A 20488-nucleotide genomic window follows, 5' to 3' on the forward strand; every position below is an offset into this window, starting at 1 on the left:
ATTTTCCCACATTGACTCAGGCAATGGGTCACCTGGCTTTGGTTTCTCTGACTAGGCTGGTCCTAGATTTGCTGCCAGTGCCTGGTGGGTTTCAGTTAATCCTGTGCCATGAGCAGAATGGACGGGCCCCAGTTTCTTCTGTACAATGCCTGGGTTGCCCCACCTCAGTTTCCACTATGGAGTATCCCAGGGGCCGTGCCTCAGTTTCTCTGCCAGTGCCTCGACGAGGCCGGTCTCTGTTCCCTGCCCCCTCCCCACTCCCGCAGGCCAGCACCGCCGCCATGATGTGCGAGGTGATGCCCACCATCAGCGAGGATGGCCGGCGGGGCTCGGCGCTGGGCCCGGACGAGGCGGGCGGCGAGCTGGAGCGCCTTATGGTCACGATGCTCACGGAGCGCGAGCGACTGCTGGAGACGCTGCGCGAGGCGCAGGACGGGCTGGCTACGGCGCAGTTGCGGCTGCGCGAGCTGGGCCACGAGAAGGACTCGCTGCAGCGCCAGCTCAGCATCGCTCTGCCCCAGGTCTGGGCGGGACCCGGGCGGGGCCTGCGGGAGGCGGGACCTCGACCGCCGAAGGCGCGGAGAGGGCGGTCCGGAAGGGGCGGGACCTGGCACGTCAAAGGGAGGCGTGCATGGGGCGGGCGCTTGCCGGTGATGGGCGGGGCCTGAACCTCTGGAAGGGGCGGGGTTTAGCAGGGAGGGGCGGGGCCTTCAAACTTCCAGGTCTGTGTAATGCGGGACATGGGGAAAGGATTGATCTAATTGCCCGGATCCTACCCACATCTGGACAGGAGTTTGCGGCTCTGACGAAAGAGCTGAACTTGTGTCGGGAGCAGCTGCTGGAGCGGGAGGAAGAGATTGCAGAGCTGAAGGCGGAGCGCAACAACACGCGGGTGAGGGGCGTGGGGGCGGGGCCTAAGCGGGGTGGGCGGAGCCACGAGGTGTTGCAGCCTGACCCATCTTTTTTTACCCATCTTGCCTTCCTGTCTTCTCCTTCCTGCTTCCACTTCCCGGCTGGTCTCCTCTGGTTCCCTCCTTCCTTCACATCTCCTCCCTTATCTCCATAACTGTTCTTTTCCTACACCATTCCTTCCTTGACCATGCCCCTACCTCTGATATCCCTCTCTCTTCCTGACCTCTCTCCTTACCCCTTTGCTTGGCTCCACTCTTCCTCCATGTGTCCGCCCCACCTGTCTGGACCACCCTTGTCCTCGACCCTGCCTCTCTTCCCTTGCCTCTTTTCCTTGGCCCGGTGACCTAACCCTGTAGCTTCTCCTTGAACACCTGGAATGCCTGGTGTCCAGGCACGAGAGGTCACTGCGCATGACCGTGGTAAAGCGCCAGGCCCAGTCCCCGGGTGGGGTCTCTTCTGAGGTGGAGGTGCTCAAGGCTCTAAAATCCCTCTTCGAGCACCACAAGGCCCTGGATGAGAAGGTATGAGAAACAGAAGAGCCTGGATGCAGAACCTAAGCCCGTGGTTGGCTGGGACTGTCCTGGATAGGAGAGATTCTGTCTGTGACTGGTTGGGGATGTCCTAAGTGGGAAGAATGTTGACTGAGATTGATTGGGACGGGCGACTCAGACAGGGAACTGACTGCCTGAAAAATGAATTTTGGTGGGGACTACCGGTGGGTGGGGCTGCCTTGGTACCTGGTTGGAGCTGCACACCCATTATAGGTAGAGGAATGCTAATGTCGGCCTATCAGGCTGTCCCAGGGGTGTTCGGCCTCACGGTCAGTTGTCCTAGATTGTGTCTGATCCCCATCTCACTCTGTCCCGCTCCCATCCCCAGGTCCGGGAGCGGCTGCGGATGGCGCTGGAGCGGGTGGCGGTGCTAGAGGAGGAGTTGGAGCTGAGCAATCAGGAGGTGGGGGCGTGGCCAAGAAGGAGGAGGGACTAAGGAGCTACCAATGGGGTGGAGCTGATTGGGTGGGTTCAGGGAAAGAACGGACAATGGAGGAAATGGTTGGAGGGGGAAAGTTCGGGCTCTAGAGGACACCGCCACAAGGAGGCTAGGGGGAAGAGTAAGGGTGGACTTCTTCACGCTGGGCAGCTAAGGAGAGATACAATGAAGGCACAGGGTTTAAAGACAGAGTGTGGGATGGGGTGGCCCCAACAGGACCAGTGCCAGTGGGAAGTAGAGTGGGGGCTCAAGGACTCCCTTTGTCCTGATCTCTGTTTCCCGTTCCCAGACCCTGAGCCTTCGAGAGCAGCTGTCTAGGCGCCGGTCGGGGCTGGAGGAGCCCGGCAAGGATGGGGACGGGCAGGTGAGAGGCGGAAGTCCTTCGCCCCCTTGCTCTTCAAGGCTCCCCATCCCTGTGACCTCCACGCAGCCCCGTGACTTTGTGATGGTCCTTTTAATGTTTGGTATGATCCTCACTGCCTCTATGACATCTGAAGTCCTAAGACCCTTATTGGCCTTTGACCTCTGATTCAAGTCACCTAGCTAACTTCTGCGACCTCCAGGCTGATCTTTGATTCCTCCCCCACCCCCGCTCCCCTGCATCAACTTTCCCCTTGTATTCTCTCTATATCTCTGTGTTCCCCACTCTGGGTTCTGTCCCTTCTTCTCTCACTGGTCCCACTCCAGCCCCTTGCCAATGGCCTTGGTCCTGGCGGGGATTCGAACCGGCGCACAGCGGAGCTGGAGGAGGCCCTGGAACGGCAGCGTGCGGAGGTGTGCCAGCTGCGGGAGCGCCTGGCGGTGTTGTGCCGCCAGATGAGCCAGCTGGAGGAGGAGCTGGGCACCGCCCACCGCGAGCTGGGTAAGGCCGAGGAAGCTAACGCCAAGCTCCAGCGCGACCTCAAGGAGGTGAGGCCGGAGCCCCTGGTGGGCTGCCCTCTGTCCCTCCCTCCCCCTAACCCTCCCCGATCCCCCTTTGCCCAAAGTCACAGAGCTCATGAATGGTGGAACCTGGAATCGGTCCACAAGCTGTGTGGACTCTCCTCTTCTCTGAGCCTCAGTTTGCTCACCTGTAGAATGGGGTTTATGGGGCGCCTGGGTGGCTCAGTTGGTTAAGCGACTGCCTTCAGCTCAGGTCATGATCCTGGAGTCCCGGGATCGAGTCCTGCATCGAGTCCCACATCGGGCTCCCTGCTCGGCGGGGAGTCTGCTTCTCCCTCTGACCCTCCCCCCTCTCATGCTCTCTCTCTCTATCTCATTCTCTCTCTCAAGTAAATAAATGAAATCTTTAAAAAAAAAAAAAAAGAATGATGGGGTTTATGACCCTTGCCACAGGGTTGGCACATGACATATACATGGTAGGCGTTCAATAACTGGTCCGAGATATGTTATCATTGGGAAATTCTCTTGTGCTTTTTTTTTTTTTTTTTAAGATTTTATTTATTTATTTGAGAAAGAGCATGAGTGGGGGGGGAAGGGCAGAGGGAAAGGGAGAAGCAGGCTCCCCGCTGAGCAGGGAGCCCAATGCGGGGCTCTATCCCAGGACCCCAGGATCACAACCTGAGCCAAAGGCAGACGCTTAACCGACTGAGCCACCCAGGCGCCCCACTCTTGTGCTTCTAAGTTGAACTCCTTTGTCTGCATTTCACCCCATCCTGACTTAGGCCCCTTGATCCTAATTCCTATGCCCCTGGGACTGCTGGGAAATTTAGGGTATGGATTCTGGAAGTCATTGGATGAGAAAGAAGAGCGAGCACTTTATTTTTATCATCCATTGGGATTTTCACCTCAGATTTTAAACCTGGATGGCCCTGTTGGGAAGTGTGGCCCCACCTTACGGGCTCCCAGACAGAAGTCCATCTTCCACGAAACCCTGGAGCCCTGTCTTAGGTTTTCTGAGCCTTCACTACCTTGGGGCTCTTGGGAGATGTTTCCTCCCATGTGGAAGGGACTTTTGTTTTTCATGAGACCCTAGGGCACTCGCTCTGTGATTCTAAGCCTGGGCTGTGCTAGAAGTTGCTGAAAAATCTAAGGCCTGGATTTTTTTTCTTTTTAATTTTCTTTCTTTCTTTCTTTCTTTCTTTCTATTAGCTTCAGAGGTAGAATTTAGTGATTCATCAGTTGCATATAACTGGAATTTTTTTAGAGGTAGTTTATTATTATTAGTAGTAGTAGTATTTTAAAGATTTTATTTATTTATTTAATGGAGAGAGAGACACAGGGAGAGAGGGAACACAAGCAGGGGGAGTGGGAGAGGGAGAAGCAGGCTTCCCGCAGAGCAGGGAGCCCGATGCGGGGCTCGATCCCAGGACTCTGGGATCACGACCCAAGCTGAAGGCAGACGCTTAATGACTGAGCCACCCAGGCGCCCCGTATTATTATTATTTTTAAGAAAACTACCCCAAGGTGGGGCTTGAACTCAGGACCCCAAGATCAAGAGTCACGTGCTCTCCTGACTGACCCAGCCAGGCGCCCCTAAGGCCTGGATTTTTGAGGGGAGTGGGCCAAGAAGAGTGGAGACTTCCCATCCATGGGCTTCAGGTCGTCCATACGGGGAGGGTCTAAGACAGTAAGCCCTAGAAGCTCATGGGAGGTGAGGTACCACCATTTTAACTCTCGGGTGGGCAGGGTCCTAAGGCTGGCTATTCCTGGGAGTTCTTGGCAGGGGCGGTTCCACCATTCTGACGCCCAGGTAGCAGGAGACTTCATTTCCCAGGATACCCTGGGGTGCCTGATCTAGGGGTCTAAGCCCACACTACCCCCGGGGCTTTTTGGGAGCTGTCGTCCACGTGACCTTTGGCCACCCCTGCAGGCGCTTGCGCAGCGGGAGGATATGGAGGAGCGCATCACGACCCTGGAGAAGCGCTACCTGAGTGCCCAGCGCGAGGCCACGTCGCTGCACGATGCCAATGACAAGCTGGAGAACGAGTTGGCCAGCAAGGAGTCGCTGTACCGGCAGGTGGGGGCACGGCCAGGGAGGTGACGTGGGGGCGAGGCCGCGGCCTGTGTGACCTAGCTCCTCTCCTTCCGCCTCCACCCCCCACCCCATCTCCGTCCCCCCTCAGAGTGAGGAGAAGAGCCGTCAGCTGGCGGAGTGGTTGGACGACGCCAAGCAGAAGCTGCAGCAGACCCTGCAGAAGGCGGAGACCTTGCCCGAGATAGAGGCCCAACTGGCCCAGCGCGTGGCAGCGCTCAGCAAAGTGAGGAGAGGCCTGGGGCGGGAGTGGGGGGGGGGGGTAGAGGGATGAGGCCGGGCCTTCAGGCTGGAGAGGTAGGAAACTTGCCGCGGGGATTCCGGGGAAAGGGGCGGCGCCGGGGAGTCTAGGAAAGTGAGGGAACTCGGCATGGGGTCCGGGCCTGGAGGTTTGTGGGGTGTTCTCTAGTCCGGACTGACAGGATGGCCTGGAACGCAAAAGAGACAGAACAGACCCCGAGGAGGGGACAGGGCGCGAATCCTAGCGCGGGGTCTGGAGTCTCTCGGGGGAGGAGCCTGGGGCTCGGGGGGCGGGGCCTGGCGCCGAGCCTTGGAAGAGGCGGGGCCTGAGCCTGACTGGGTCCCAGTGGGGCAAAGTCAGCTGCCCCTGGCTTTCTGTCCACTAGGCTGAGGAACGTCATGGGAATTTTGAGGAGCGGCTTCGGCAGCTGGAGGCCCAGTTGGAGGAGAAGAACCAGGAGCTGCAGCGGGTGAGGGGGCGGACGGCTGCAGGGTGGGTGGGGCTTTGAAGCTGAGGCCGGAGCTTAGATGAGCCGGTAGAGTTGGGGGGGCGGGAGCTGAAAGCAGGGGCGGTGCTCCGGGCCAGGTGGGCTTGAGCATCCCTGTCCCGCTGTCCTTTGGGCAGGCCCGGCAGCGGGAGAAGATGAACGATGACCACAATAAGCGGCTGTCAGAGACTGTGGACAAATTGCTGAGCGAGTCCAACGAACGGTTACAGCTGCACCTCAAGGAGCGCATGGGGGCGCTGGAGGAGAAGGTGTGCCCCAGCCCCGGACTTAAGTAACCTGCAATCCTAGACCTCATCTTGCCGCAATCCCGGGGCCCCAGACCTTTCCCCAAACCGTTAGTTGAGATCTCAAATCTGGGCATCTAGAATTTGAATTTAACAGACTTCTCGGGTCTGTACCTGGTCTAAACACCCCAAGAGCCTCGGGCACCCATAACTTGAGTTCTTGGTTTTTCCCCAAGCCTCTGACCCTTTGGACCCTCACACTTTGAAGATTATTTATTTATTTATTTATTTATTTATTTATGAATGTATGTATGTATTTGTTTATTTATTTTAGACAGCAGGGTGGGGGCAGAGGGGAAGGAAGAGGGAGAGAATCTCAAGCAGACTTCCACTGACCGTGGAGCCCCGAGTGGGGGGGTGGCTTGATTTCACGACCCTGAGATCATGACCCCAGCCGAAATCAAGAGTCAGATGCTCAACTGACTGAGCCACTCAGGCGTCCCTGGACCCTCAAACTTTGAATCTTTATTACACAGGATGCTGGATTCTGGGGCTCCCAGGCATTCCCTTCCTTAGATGCATCTTTGGCCCCACAAGCCCCATGCCCTCCAGCTCACCACTCACACCCACCTCATTCCCCTGGGGTCACCTTTGGCCAGCCTCTGGACACTTATAGCCCCAGGATATGCCTCTTCCAGGCTTCACCCCCTCACTGCACCCCTGTCCTCCACAGAATTCACTGAGCGAGGAGATTGCCAACATGAAGAAGCTTCAGGATGAACTGCTGCTCAACAAGGTAAGGAGGAGTCTGGAGGAGAGGGCATGGGGGCCTAGGACCAGGGACATGGAGCAGGCATTGCTGGGGGATGGCATTAGCCAGGCTGGGAGGGGCTATTCCTCAGGGACAGGGCTGATTCTGACCTGACACCTCCAACTTCCTCCCACCAGGAGCAGCTCTTGGCAGAGATGGAGCGGATGCAGATGGAGATCGACCAGCTGCGAGGGAGGCCACCATCCTCCTACTCCAGGTGACACTAGTCCTTCTGCCTCACCCTTGCTCATAGGAGCCCCCTTGGCCAAGCTCATCCTTTCTGATCTCCAAGTCTTCCCCACCCCCCTGTCCTCCCAAGGCTTTCACTGACTCCTGTTACTCTTGACACCTGACTTCATGGCTTCTGACCTCTGACTTCAGATCCCTCTCCCAGTCCTCTGACCCCAGGCCTTTTCCCATGACGCCTGACCTCTCTGCCCTTTTCCTGACCCCTTGGTCTCTCCATGCCCACAGGTCTCTCCCCGGCAGTGCCCTGGAGCTCCGTTACTCCCAGGCACCCACATTACCTTCTGGTGCCCACCTGGACCCCTATGGGGCTGGCAGTGGCCGGGCAGGCAAGAGGGGCCGCTGGTCAGGGGTCAAGGACGAGCCCTCCAAGGTCAGCAGCCACTTTTGGGGCCCGGACTGAGCAGGGGGCGGGTGGGCAACAGTAGGAAATGGAGTCTAATACGCGGGGCTCTGGAAGGGGACTGGGCTGAGAAACAGCATCTCCTGGACCCATGTTGTCTTTTTTTTTCCCTCCTGCAACTCCATCCTCTCTGCTTGCCTGACGTCTCTTCATGTGGATACCCTGCTACGTGGTGAGAACCTTAGCAGAATGATGAGGTGGGGAGAGGGGCGGTGAGTGGGGGATGGGCACGGTGTAGAATCCTAGAATGGGGTTGCAAGGTGAAGAAAGGAAGCGGCCTGGGTCAAGGGAAATGGTAGAATCAGGGGACGGGGTAGAGTCCTGGATAGGGCAGTCAGTCAAGGAAAGGGACTTGTCAAGAGACAAAGCTAGGCTAGGAAAAGTTTGTGGGCTGGATCATAAGGTGAGGCCAGTCTTTGTCAGGGGACACAGGCAGGGTCGTGGAGGGTGGACAAGGTCAGTAGAGGTGAGGGAAGCCCCAGCACCTGACATCCTTCTGTCCCCACACAGAGACAGGAGTGGGAGCGGTCTGCCCCTGCGGGGTCCATGCCACCCCCATTCCCTGGGGAGCTGGATGGCTCAGATGAGGAGGAGGCTGAGGGGATGTTTGGGGCTGAGCTGCTCTCCCCCAGTGGACAGGCCGATGTGCAGACGCTTGCCATCATGCTTCAGGAGCAGCTGGAAGCCATCAACAAGGAGATCAAGTGAGCACTGACTGGCCCAGTCCTTCTCCACCCTGCCTGAGCTGACCCTGTAGCCCCTCTGAAGGCCTGAGCGCATCTCCTCTCTTACTATCCTCAAGGAACTCCCCCAGCCCAACACTCCCTCCAGTAACTAGGAATCCTCAAGATATACCCAGAAGTCTCCTATCTATCTATTCCCTATCCAGTATTCACAATTTCCCAATACACCAATGACTGCATTCCCAAATACCCAAGTTCTCAAGCCAGTACACCAAGAATCCTCCAGCACACCCTGGATGTCATGGCTTCACACAGCTAGTACCCAGAGTCTCCCAGTACCTCAAGAATCTCAACACAACACAAGGTCCCCAATCCCAAACACCAAGAATCTCATCCTAATACTTCAAGAACCTCAATTCAAGATACCAAGAATTTTGACTTAATATAACAAGAATCCTCGATTTATCACGAATCCCCCACTGACATAAGGTCTACCCTGCTTTCCCAGAAATTGCCCTCCTTGGCAATTCTCTAACAACACACTCTCCATGGGAAATATACCAATATGACCACGACTTTCCATCCAAAGTCACTGCAAGTCGAGGTATTGATTCACATACCAGATGACTCCATGAACTTCCCAGATCCTAGGTTGACCTCAGAGTCCCTTATCTCCCCCAATCTTATTATGATCTTGCTCTTTCTTTCCTCCTTGGAATTGGACCTCTTTCCCATAGTGAGCTTTTTTATGACTTTATAGAACCATGTGGTTACCATCATGGAAGCCTTGATGCAGACCCTGATCTTCCTGTTGTCCCTCATCTCCCAATGACCTCCTGAGCCTATCATGACCCCTTGACCCCCCTTTAACCTGTGAGGCCATGATGAATCCATCAAGACCCTCTAACCTGATTATGCTTTCCTCAGAATTCTTCCCCACCCTCCTTGCCTGCCCCCAGCCTTCCTGCCCTTTGGGATCCCCAGACTCTGTCTCCCATTGCTTGCCTCTCTGTTCTCTCACCCGGTCTGCCCCCTTTCCCTCCTCAGGCTTATCCAAGAGGAGAAGGAGACAACAGAACAAAGGGCAGAGGAGCTGGAGAGCCGGGTGTCTGGTTCTGGCCTGGACTCCCTGGGCCGCTACCGCAGTAGCTGCTCACTGCCCCCCTCCCTCACTACCTCTACCCTTGCCAGCCCCTCCCCTCCCAGCTCTGGCCACTCAACGCCCCGTCTGGCACCCCCTAGCCCTGCCCGTGAGGGCACCGACAAAGCTGTGAGTGTTCTGAAGTCTCCTCATTTTGGTGGGGTGGCCTGGGGAGGGGGGAGATCGGAGACAGGGCTCCCCAAGCAACAGCAACAAAAACCCCTCACGCCAGTGATTTTCAAAAGCAACCTTAGCTTTTCCTACAAGTTCCAACTTAAAGGGTGTAAGGGGGGGGGGCTGAGCCACAGGGTTTCTGAACCCTAACTTGTACTTTAGTCAGATCTGGCCTTTTTTTTTTAAAAGAATTTATTTATTTATTTGACAGAGATAGACACAGTGAGAGAGGGAATACAAGCAGGGGGAGCGGGAGAGGGAGAAGCAGACCTCCCACTGAGCAGGGATCCCGATGCAGGGCTCGATCCCAGGACCCTGGGATCATGACCTGAGCCAAAGGCAGACGCTTAACAACTGAGCCACCCAGGCGCCCCCGATCTGGCCTGCTTTTACCTGTTGTGTGCATTAGGTTTCTTTATAGGTTTTGTTTTTTTGTTTTTTGTTTTTTGTTTTTTTAAGGTTTCCGTGACTAAACATATACTTGAGAGCTAATATTAGATCCTCGGAATTGATCTTTGAGGAGGAATAAGACATATTAGCCCTATGTTATTGTCTTAAACCCAGTTTTCTGGCTTCCAGAATGTGTAACTCATTAGCTTTCCTATAGTCTGAGCAGATCCCACTCCTGACACCAAAAGCTAGGATACATAAAAACTGGCTGCTCAAGCTCCAGGCGGACTCATTGCCTTTATGTTTCTGCAACTCACCCCTACCTGGTCTAGGCTACCTTCAGAAGTGGTACCCAAAACCAGGGACATCCCAGACACCCCCTGGTAGATATCCCAACTAATGAAGAGCCCCCAGCATGACCCTTCCAATGCATTTCAGCCTCTCTGCCTTTCTGTGCCCAGAATCATGTCCCCAAGGAGGAGGCTGGGGCTCCACGAGCGGAGGGGCCAGCCATCCCAGGAGACACCCCACCTCCCACTCCCCGCTCTGCCCGCCTTGAGAGAATGACACAGGCCTTGGCACTGCAGGCGGGATCCCTGGAAGATGGGGGACCCTCACGAGGAAGGTCAGCAGGGACAATGGATGGGATGGGGAGGGGTTTGCTCGGGAGGATGTGTCAGGGGAATGGACAAGGACTCGGGAGGAAAAGAGACATCCCAGATGGGGTCTGCCCTCACTCCATCCTATTCACCCAGTGAAGGCACCCCAGATTCCCTGCACAAAGCCCCCAAGAAGAAGAGCATCAAGTCATCCATAGGCCGTCTCTTTGGCAAGAAGGAGAAAGGGCGAATGGGACCTCCAGGCCGGGACAGCTCTTCTCTGGGTGAGGACCCTGATGCCAACCCTATCTCCCTTCCTCTCTCCCTTCTTTCCTTCCTCTCTTCCTTCCTTCTTCGTTTTCACAAATTCACTTGACATTCATCTGAGTCTTCATTCATTTGATAATTCGTAGGATGTGAAAGGGGCAAGCAGGACTTGGTGGAGGTAGAGGGAAGGAAGAGGGACAAGGACAGGGCACTCTGAGGCCTGCCTGGGGGACTGGAGGTGGGGAGCTAAATGAATTTTATGATTGCATTTACCTATTTTTTAAATAGGGAAAGAGAGAGGACCACCTAAAGGCAGGGCAGATGGTGGGCTGGAGCCTGCTTATACTGGCTTGTGAAAGCCAAGAGTTCAATTTTCTGGAGTTTTATGGGCTGCCTGACCTTACATCGGTAGCCTGAAATTCTTTACACCATGGAGATTGGCGAGCACCACAAAGCAGGGAATATGCCTTCCCTCCCTCCCTACCTCCATTCCTCCCTCCCGGGAAGCCGGTGGTTAAACAGTTACCAGTATCCCACTGCCACCTTACTGAGGCCAGCCCAGTGAATCCAGCCCCATTTTGGGGATGTCTCCAATTCCCTGCCTGGGAGGTGAAATTGGTTCCTGTTTGGCTTTATCACTCCCTTGGGGCCTCTAAGTCGCTGGCCTCCTTCTCAGCACCCTGGACACCAGAGAGTCTCCTTCCTGCTTGATTCTCTCCAAACTCTGGCCCCTCCCTGCCTTCAGCAGGAACACCCTCGGACGAGACACTGGCCACGGACCCTCTGGGGTTAGCCAAGCTGACGGGCCCAGGAGACAAGGACCGAAGGAACAAGAGGAAGTGAGTGTGTGTGTGTATAGGCTGGGCAGGGGGGGGATGGGGGAGATCACTTACAGAGATTCACTTTTTTTTTAAACCTTTTTTTTTTTAAGATTTTATTTATTTATTTGACAGAGAGAGAGACAGCGAGAGAGGGAACACAAGCAGGGGGAGTGGGAGAGGGAGAAGCAGGCCTCCTGCCGAGCAGAGAGCCCGATGCGGGGCTCGATCCCAGGACCCTGGGATCATGACCTGAGCCGAAGGCAGACGCTTAATGACTGAGCCCGCCCAGGCGCCCCTTTTTTTAAACCTTCTTCCAAGTTTTCTACCTTAATAAAAAGTGCTTTGGGGGCTCAGTTTGGCAGCCCATATACTAACATTGGAACGATCCAGAGAAGATTAGCATGGCCTCTGCGCCAGGATGCCAGGCAAATTCATGAAGCATTCCACTGAAAGATAGAACTGTGCTTTGGAGGGGGTTTGTGGGAAAGGACGGCTGGGGGTCTCTGCCCCTGAGAGCTCCTGCCCTACTAGGCCTCTGTCCCCAGGCACGAACTTCTGGAAGAGGCCTGCCGCCAGGGCCTGCCCTTTGCTGCTTGGGATGGGCCCACCGTGGTCTCCTGGCTGGAGGTACTGGGGTCCAGAAATGCCATGACTCTTAATCCCCAACTCCTGTGACGGCCCTGCCACTAGGGGTCACTGGGTGCCACCCAGCATCCTCCTCCTAGCCTGGGATGGGGGGTGGGGTGGGGGTGGGCGGAGGGGGATGAGGCCCTGGGGGACGTCAGCCTTCCTGTTGATCTAAACAGCTTCCTCCTCCTCGTGCCCCCACCTCTACGCCTCTGACCATGCCCCCTCGGTCCTGCTGTCCTGTTGTCTCTCTCTGTCTCCCACATCTCTCTCTCACTGTATGGGATTCTCTGTCTGTTGTTTTGCCTCTCTCCCCATCTCTGTGTTTTTGTCCTTCCCCACATTTCTTCCCACGTCTCTGGGTCTTCCTGTGTCTGTCTCCCAATGTCTTGCCTCTTTCTCTCTCCATCCCTCTTTCCCCGGTGACTCTGGCGTTACTCTCTGATTCCCCCCCGCCTTTATTCCCCGTGTCTCCCTCTGACTCCCTCTTGTCTTGTTTGCCTTGCCCCATCTCTATCGCTTCTCACCGCTAACATTCCCACCTCTCCATCTCCCTCTTTCCTTTCTGTCTCTCCGGTGTCTCCCTCAATATTGTCTCTGCCTCTCCGTGTGTGTCTCTTCCTTCCCTCTCCCCGCCTCCCTCCTTCCTTCTGTCCAGCTGTGGGTAGGCATGCCTGCATGGTACGTGGCCGCCTGCCGGGCCAACGTCAAGAGCGGTGCCATCATGGCCAACCTGTCGGACACGGAGATCCAGCGGGAGATTGGCATCAGCAACCCGCTGCACCGGCTCAAGCTGCGCCTCGCCATCCAGGAGATGGTCTCACTCACCTCGCCCTCAGCGCCCGCCTCCTCCCGCACGGTCAGTGTCTGCAGGCCAATCCCAACCCTTGCTGCCTCGGGGCCCCGCCTCTTGCCCGCAGACTAGCCAATCCTGGGCTCGCTCACTCCAGATCTGTCTCGCAGACCCTCTCCGCCTTGTGCCTCACCTGGATTGGATTATCTCGGGGGGCGTGGCGTGGGGGGAGTCCCTTCTCAGGTCTCCCTGCGTCCCCTCAACCTCGGTCCTGTCTTACACAGACAAGACCCCATCTGGAGAAAAATTCAAAAGCATATGGTTCCTTACAAAGTCCTTGATGAGGGCACCCCTCCCCCTCCTCCCCCCCCACCTCTGACTCGGCTCCTTGGCTAGTGCTACTCCTTGGCTCCCTTTCCTCAGAGCACTTCTCCGCCTGTCTCTCCTCCTCCTCGAGGTCTCATCTCAAATGTCACTGCCTCCAAGAAGCCTCCCTAACTCAACAACTAATCACTCGCCCCATCTCCCCAGCACATTAACACCTAACTTTCCCCCACAGTGTTTATGGCCTTCTAATAGTTTATCCTTTTGTTCCGTGCCGAAACTTCTGTGTGCTATGCCCAGTTCAGCAATTGTTAACTCCTTGCCCGATTTGCTGTTTGCGTGTGTGTGTTTGTGTGTGTATATGAGACTCTCCAGTGTAATTTGTGGACATCATTACTGGTTAGCCCAAAAAATTACTTCACAGGGCATCTTCTAACAATAAGAACATTCTCCTACGCAGCCACCGCGCCCTTATACCTAAGAACGTGACCATTATTGTCAATTTCATCTCTTCGGTCTATTTTCAAATTTCCCCTCATGTATCCCAGACCCTACAACTGTGCCTGGCACTCATGAGGAGCTACATAAGTGTCTGAATCAATGTATGAAGTCCTAACTCGTGGGGTTGTGGGGGCAGGTGCTCAGTAAATGTGAACACACATCCCTTACCCCCCACCCAAACTTTTGTCCCACCCCACTGCTGTATCTGCCACCTCGTTCTGAACGTCACTCTGTACATACATCTGTGTGAGGTCAGAGAGGTGATGTTGCGCCCAAGGCCACACAGCAAAATACCCGGGTAGGGCCCCAATTCAAACCTGAACTTGCCCGACCTCAAAGTCCATGTTCTTTTGCCTGTTATACAGCAGGTGCTCAATAAATGATCATTCGGTTTTTCTTTCACTGCCTGGCCCAGAGCAGTAACTGGCCTGAGTCAGAAAGCAGAATGTATATAAATGAACCTGGTCTGGGCCTCTAGGAACACCCCCATAACACCCCTCGCCCCTCAGTCCACAGGAAACGTGTGGATGACGCACGAAGAGATGGAGTCCCTTACGGCCACGACCAAGCCTGTGAGTGACCCCTGCCGGCGGCTTTGGGAGTGGCACTAACTCTCCCTGGGGAGGGGTTGGGGGGCGACTCTCTGGCTGTTCGTCCGTCCGTTCGTCCCTCCCGCCCTCCTCCACCTGCCCCTTAACCCACCCCTTCTCTCCCCTTTTCCCACTAACGGGTCAGGAGACCAAGGAGATCAGCTGGGAGCAGGTAGGGGGCGCGGGGCGGGACATGGGCGCATGAACAGGTTGTGCACGCTGCATGCACGCCCCTCCTTCCCCAAGCCCCGTCCCCCACCCCCCGCGGGAGCGTTCTATCATCACCGCGGGGGTCGCTGCGTGGAGCCGTGCTCTGGACCCGTCTCATTGTGGCTTGGTGGGGTTCAGGGGGTTGGGGGGGAAAGCCTGGACTAGTCCATTGTTAGTGTGGGGCTCGGGCCATTCCATTATCGTGGGGTTGCGGGGGCTGTTCCACTGCTGTAACTAGAGGGAGACCTTTTCTCTATGATTGAGGGGGAGTGGGACTGTTCCAGTGTACTGGGGCCAAGGGGGAAGCATACTGGGGAGGGGCCGCAGGTCCCGCTGAGAAGTCGGGGAGGAGGAGAAGCTACACTTTGTTCTCATAGATGAACTAGGTTGGACTAGGGTCTTGGTTTCCAGTCGGGGGCCGGTGTTGATTGTTTCCTTACGCTAAAGGGAGTGAAGGACTTTGGGCTGATCCAGAATACTGTCCTGGGCCAGATGTAGCATTAGACTAGTATTTTTGGACCGTGCAAGAGTGATGGATGGATCTATTATCGTTTGTTGTGGGGAGAACTACACTGGAAGAATCCGTTGTCCTGACTTGGGGGAGAAGCGATGTTGGACTGACCCACTGTTCTGAGCTGGGACAATGCTAGACTAGTGCCTCTCACCCCTTACTGTTCCGGTAACCGAAGGATCTGGTGGGAATGCAGCTTCTGATTCCGTAGCCTGGGGTGGGGTCCTAGATCCTACGGTTCTGGCAGGTGCACAGGTATGGTGATGCCGCAGGTCCAAGGACAGCACTTTGAGTAGACAAGGGTCTATTCTGTGATTATGAAGGAGTAGGAGACCCCTGGATTGGTCCGTTGTCCTGAGCAGAGATTGACCCATGTCCTAAGGTGGGGTGGAAAAAGAACCACCTTGGGTCAGGGGGTAGGAGTGAACCCTCTCATACATACATGGGAAGGGGTCAGAGGGCCTGACCCTTCCCCCACCTGCCCATGGCCCCAGATCCTGGCATATGGTGACATGAACCACGAGTGGGTGGGGAACGACTGGCTACCCAGCCTGGGGCTGCCCCAATACCGCAGCTACTTCATGGAGTCGTTGGTGGACGCCCGCATGTTAGATCATCTTAACAAGAAGGAGCTCCGGGGCCAACTCAAGATGGTGGACAGCTTCCACAGGTGGGGGCTGCCTGGCCAGTGGGGACAGTCCAAGGGGAAGCCTCACTCCCAGAGAGTCTTTGGCCAATGGGACTGGTGATGGGAACGTCCTGGGACTATCTTTGGCCCTTTAGCCCGGATTCTCAGGAAATCCTGACTTCTGTGCCCCTTCCACCAATGAGGTGGCCCGCTAGGCAAAGTCCAAATCCTCAGACGGCTTGGCTCGTTAACCCCATACCCTGTCCAGGTTACCCAATAGGAACTGCCTGTTGAAAATACCCCAGATCCTGGGAAGGTCAGCAATACCGAAAACCGACCCAGTGGGACAACTCCCCAACCTTTCCCAGAAGGACCACAGCCAGCGGGGAGGGGCGAAGCAGCAGCCATGGGGGTTGTGAAGGCTCCTCTGTGACCCCACTTTCCCCACTGTTCAGGGTGAGTCTGCATTATGGGATCATGTGCCTGAAACGGCTCAATTATGACCGGAAGGACTTGGAGCGGAGGCGGGAAGAGAGTCAGACCCAGATCCGAGGTGAGTAGGCGTAGAAGAGTCGTGTGTCCCCCCCCTCCCCCCTCGCCAAACCGCCCAAGCCAGGTGGCGGAGTTTGGGGCTGGTGGGGAGGAGGTACGATTAAGGGGGGGAGGGGGAGCCCCGGGCCTTTTGCGAGGGGGTGGGGCCAGCACAGGGGGCGTGGCCAGGAAAGGAAATGGCCGTGACAGGTGGGCTAAATTGGACCGACCGGCAGCTGAGAGTCCCTTCTGTCCCAGACGTGATGGTGTGGTCCAATGAGCGGGTCATGGGTTGGGTGTCCGGGCTGGGACTGAAGGAATTCGCTACGAACCTCACGGAGAGCGGGGTGCACGGGGCGCTGCTGGCCCTGGACGAGACCTTCGACTACTCCGACCTGGCCTTGCTCCTGCAGATCCCCACGCAGAATGCGCAGGTGAGCTGTGGCTCGGCCCGGGGCACACTGGGCACCCCCACCTCGCAGACTGCACGCTGCCACCCTTCTTCCACCTCTCGTCCCCAGGCCCGGCAGCTCCTGGAGAAGGAATTCAGCAACCTCATCTCCCTGGGCACAGACAGGCGGCTGGACGAGGTGGGCGCAGCCCCAGCCCTGGAGGCTCAGCTCCTAGCGGCACCTGCCGTGTCTGAGCTGAAGGAGTGGGGCTTGACTTTGCCGGCGGGAGGCGGCTGGAGGCGGGACTAGGGCAGGGGCGGGGTTAAAGGCGGAAACCCGAGAGGGGTGGAGTCAAAGGAAGGGGCTGAGTCAGAACCCGGCCCCGGTCGCTCATCGTCAGCCCGGCCCCATACTATACCTAGGACAGCGCCAAGTCCTTCAGCCGCTCCCCATCCTGGCGGAAGATGTTTCGAGAGAAGGACCTACGAGGCGTAACCCCCGACTCAGCTGAGATGTTGCCCCCCAACTTTCGTTCGGCCGCAGCGGGGGCCCTGGGATCTCCGGGGCTCCCTCTCCGCAAGCTGCAGCCCGAAGGTGGGCGGCACCCCGATGCGACGGCCCCTCCCCCCTTCCCCTTGCTCCGTGTGGGAAAGGGACCAACTCTACATTCCAGAAGCCTCCCTCCAAGTTCTGAAATGGCCTAGTCCTTTCTCCCCGACCCATGACGAATGGATTGCTCAGTATGCCAGCTCCCTCCTCCGGGTGTGGAATGGATTAATCCCGCACCCCCTTTCCGAAGTGGGAAATGAGTTGGCCCACTGTCACCTGTGGCACCTTAGATGAATCCAAGGCTGCGGGAAGGGGAGGGAAGGACCCCGGCATGGAGCCAAGCGTTGTGATTTCAGGAGGGGAAATCCAAGAGAGGGCGCTTGGGATTAACGATCAGAGAAACCCAGGGGGGGGGGGGGGGGGGGTGGTGGGTGTGTGTGTGTGTGTGTGTGTGTGTGTGTGTGTGACGCGCGCACCAGACCAAACCACTGCTCGCTCTCCCTGTAGGCCAGACGTCTGGGAGCTCCCGGGCAGACGGCGTTTCGGTCCGGACCTACTCCTGCTAGTGTAGGCCTCCAGGTGAGGACTGTGCTGGGCGACCTTGGGGGTTCGGGGCGGCACAATGGATTTTCACTGCTCCACGTACTGCCCCGGCGTCAATGCAGGTGACCTCACTCGGATGGAAGAATCTTCCAGAGGCTGGGCTGTTCCCCCTCCTGCCCAGAGTATGGTCTCGCCGGGGAGAGCGGGCGGGGGAGCTCGCGCCGCGGACCGGACCATCTGTACAGACGAGCGGGGAGTGCGCGTCCCCGCCTCACAAAAGGACTGGGCCTGGACCAAACCACCCGAACTGGACTGAGAGGGGGAACGAAGAGGGCAGGAAGAAATCCCGCCCCAAACTTCCGCCTCCCTTTTCTCTACTTTGTAATTTATTGATCAGTTTCCGATGGGAGATGGGTGCCCTTTCCCCGCGGGAAGGGAGCGGGGCTTCCCTCCCGGGCCGCATGCTAGGAGAGGCTGCCCGCTCCCCTTTCTCCTCCCCAGTCGCGGGGCCCAAGTCTTCCTTCTTCGTCCGAAAGGAGGGGAGGGGGGACTCGCTGCTACAAGCCTCGCCCCATGTGCCACTCATCCCCGCCCCGCCGCGTCAGGTCGCCGGTGCCTGGGGTCAGCTGCGGGCGGAGTCCCCCCTTCCTCCCCAGTGTCTCGTGTCCCCGGGGCCTCTCCGCCCCCCGTGCTGTGGCCGTGTCCGTGCCCCGGGGGTAGGGGGTGCAGAACTGCGCTCCCGGTTCCCCTCCGGCTCCGGGGTTTGCATGGGAGAATCCTCTTTCCACGATGCCACTGGGCGACGTGGCGTGGGGGGAGGGAGGACGGTGGGGGAGCCCTCGCCCGAGACTCTTGGTCGGCCTCCCTGCCCCAGGTGTCACTCAGTGATCACGGGTAAAGAGAACTGTTTCAAAAAGCTCCCGTCTTGACTGATTTATTTAGGAAAACCGACCTCCTCAAGAACCCGGGAGGCCAGACCACTCCTCCCTCAGACCCGAGTCCAAGTCTGCAGTCCCCGCCCGCGCCTTCCCTGGTGCCCCGAGAATCCAGCCCCCACGCCTGACAATGAGGTTTCGGGGAGCATGTTTATTCATAACGCAATTCAATAAATACGGCTCGTGGAAATGGGTTGGAGGGCCCGGGAGGTGCGTCTGCGCCGCAGCCGCACCGCTGGGTCAGGGTTCTGGAGTTTCCAGCATGTCCGCCAGGGCTCTGGAGAGGACGCAGAGGTTAGACAGCCCAAGTGCCCAAAGCTCACCCCAGGCGCTTAGATGGAGATGTTAACCTGCCCATTTTACCGACAGGGGAATGGAGTTCCAGGGTCGTCCAATCACTCAGCGGGACCTCGCCTCTCTAAGGGCCCTTAAACTGCCCCCCTCCACACACTTACTGGTACAGGGAGGAGGAGAAATAGTCGACGTAGCTTCCTGTGGGAGAAAAGATAAGAGGCTTGAGCGGTACACCACAGGCGAAATTAGGGGGCCACTGATTCACCGAATCCGGAATCAGAACTAGCTCCGCCCCCCTTTTTCTTAATTCCTTCCCTAAGTTGAATTCCTTCTACTGGGACTCCTTTCAAGGTCCAGCGCCTCTCTCCTTGCTCCTGGTGTTCCCATTCTCCAGAAGCCCCTTTTCTTCCAGTTCTACCTCCTTTGGCCCCGCCCGTTCGTTTCTAGACCCACCCTTCAACCTTCCACCCCTTGCCTACTAAGTAGGCCTCAGCATCTAGCCCCACCCCTCCCTCGGTCCAGGCCCCGCCTCTCCGCGCGTACCCCGCCCCACCCGCAGACTCCCAGCCCTGACCACGCCTCCGCGCCTAGCCACGCCCCACAACCTGCCGGGCCCGCCTGTCGGATTTGGCTCCGCCTCCACGGAGTTTGCCTGGCTGGGCTCCGCCCACGCTCACCTGGAGTGCAGACAGTTTCGCAGACCAGCGGGCAGAGGTAGCAGAACTGGCAGTGCTGGGGGCGGGGATGGGGAGAGAACTATGAGACATGGTCGGGGCGGAGCCGGGGTGGGGGCGGGTGCCGGACGGGGGCCCGAGTGGTAGGTTAAGGTCAGAGGCGGGATCGAGTGTGGAGTCAAGGCTGCACCAGGGATGGAGGGTTGGGTCAGTCTGAGGGCAGAGGCCAGGATTTGGGACTGTGGGTGCCCAGAGGGCCCCCGGCCATCCTGGGGCCTGGTGGAACCTGGGTCCGGGGAAAGTGTCACCTGGCACTGGTCGCAGTGCTCCCCCATGTTCTCCTCGTCGCAGTGACAGTTCTCACATTCAGTGCATCTCTGGGAAGGGGAGGATTCTGGTTTGGGGACACCGTTTGGGAGCCACCCGCCAGCCCTCCACCCTGCCCCCTGGACATTTCCCCAACTCCCGACGCTCACTACCTCCCACACTGAGCTCAGCAGCTTCCCCCTCGTTCCCCTCTTGCAAGGTGACACCACATCCCCCTGTCACTGTGGGCTGGGCCTGTGGGTGTTCTCTTCATGCCTTCTCCCTATTCTCCCCACAGCCTGCCAGGCCCCAGCCCCATTCCACCTGCCCTCTCTGCCGGACCCTCCCCTCCATCCCCATATCTGCAGGTATAGCTCAGGCCTCACTCCCTCCTGGACCATTGCCCCAGCCTCCTCCCCAGCTTCCTGGCCTCCAGTCTGCCCCCTACATGGCCCCGGAAGTGCCTCTTCACCTGGCACTGCCCCTGCCCCTCCTTTGCTCAGAGCTGTCCCCAGGCACCTTAGAGCCCCAGGACAAATTCCAGGGACAGCCTGGAGGATGGACCTGGGCTGGGCACTCACATTGCAGAAAGAGCAGTAGCCACACAGGGACCCAGGCTGGTAGTTCCCGTACTCCTGGGCACCCTGCGGATCTGTGGGGACAGGAGAGCAGCAGTGAAGCAGGCTGACTCCACTC

General features: G+C 57.5%; 1 protein-coding gene, 1 long non-coding RNA gene and 1 other non-coding gene across 3 annotated transcripts; 2 read left to right on the plus strand and 1 right to left on the minus strand.

The window, feature by feature from the left end:
- The first annotated feature begins 281 nt into the window (after positions 1-281).
- PPFIA3 (PTPRF interacting protein alpha 3) lies at positions 282-18499 on the plus strand. Its single transcript, XM_034986961.1, has 27 exons — positions 282-521; positions 791-892; positions 1269-1433; positions 1792-1866; positions 2192-2266; positions 2590-2811; positions 4715-4861; positions 4968-5102; positions 5503-5586; positions 5742-5873; positions 6583-6645; positions 6798-6877; positions 7135-7279; positions 7826-8013; positions 9040-9262; positions 10159-10322; positions 10453-10580; positions 11309-11402; positions 11930-12011; positions 12670-12870; positions 14139-14201; positions 15435-15610; positions 16024-16121; positions 16358-16533; positions 16621-16689; positions 16914-17085; positions 17548-18499. The coding sequence occupies exons 1-27, from the start codon at positions 282-284 to the stop codon at positions 17604-17606; spliced, it is 3558 nt and encodes a 1185-aa protein (XP_034842852.1). The 3' UTR covers positions 17607-18499.
- LOC117998386 lies at positions 11731-11837 on the plus strand. Its single transcript, XR_004675978.1, has one exon. It is a non-coding gene; the product is annotated as a U6 spliceosomal RNA (small nuclear RNA).
- LOC117998254 lies at positions 14954-16506 on the minus strand. Its single transcript, XR_004675956.1, has 2 exons — positions 16432-16506; positions 14954-15317 (listed from the first exon to the last, which is right to left on the minus strand). It is a non-coding gene; the product is annotated as an uncharacterized LOC117998254 (long non-coding RNA).
- Positions 18500-20488: the final 1989 nt, after the last annotated feature.

This window comes from Mirounga leonina, unplaced genomic scaffold (genome assembly GCF_011800145.1).
Source record: "Mirounga leonina isolate KUSES-001 unplaced genomic scaffold, KU_Mleo_1.0 Mir_376, whole genome shotgun sequence".
NCBI classification, from domain to species: Eukaryota; Metazoa; Chordata; class Mammalia; order Carnivora; family Phocidae; genus Mirounga; species Mirounga leonina.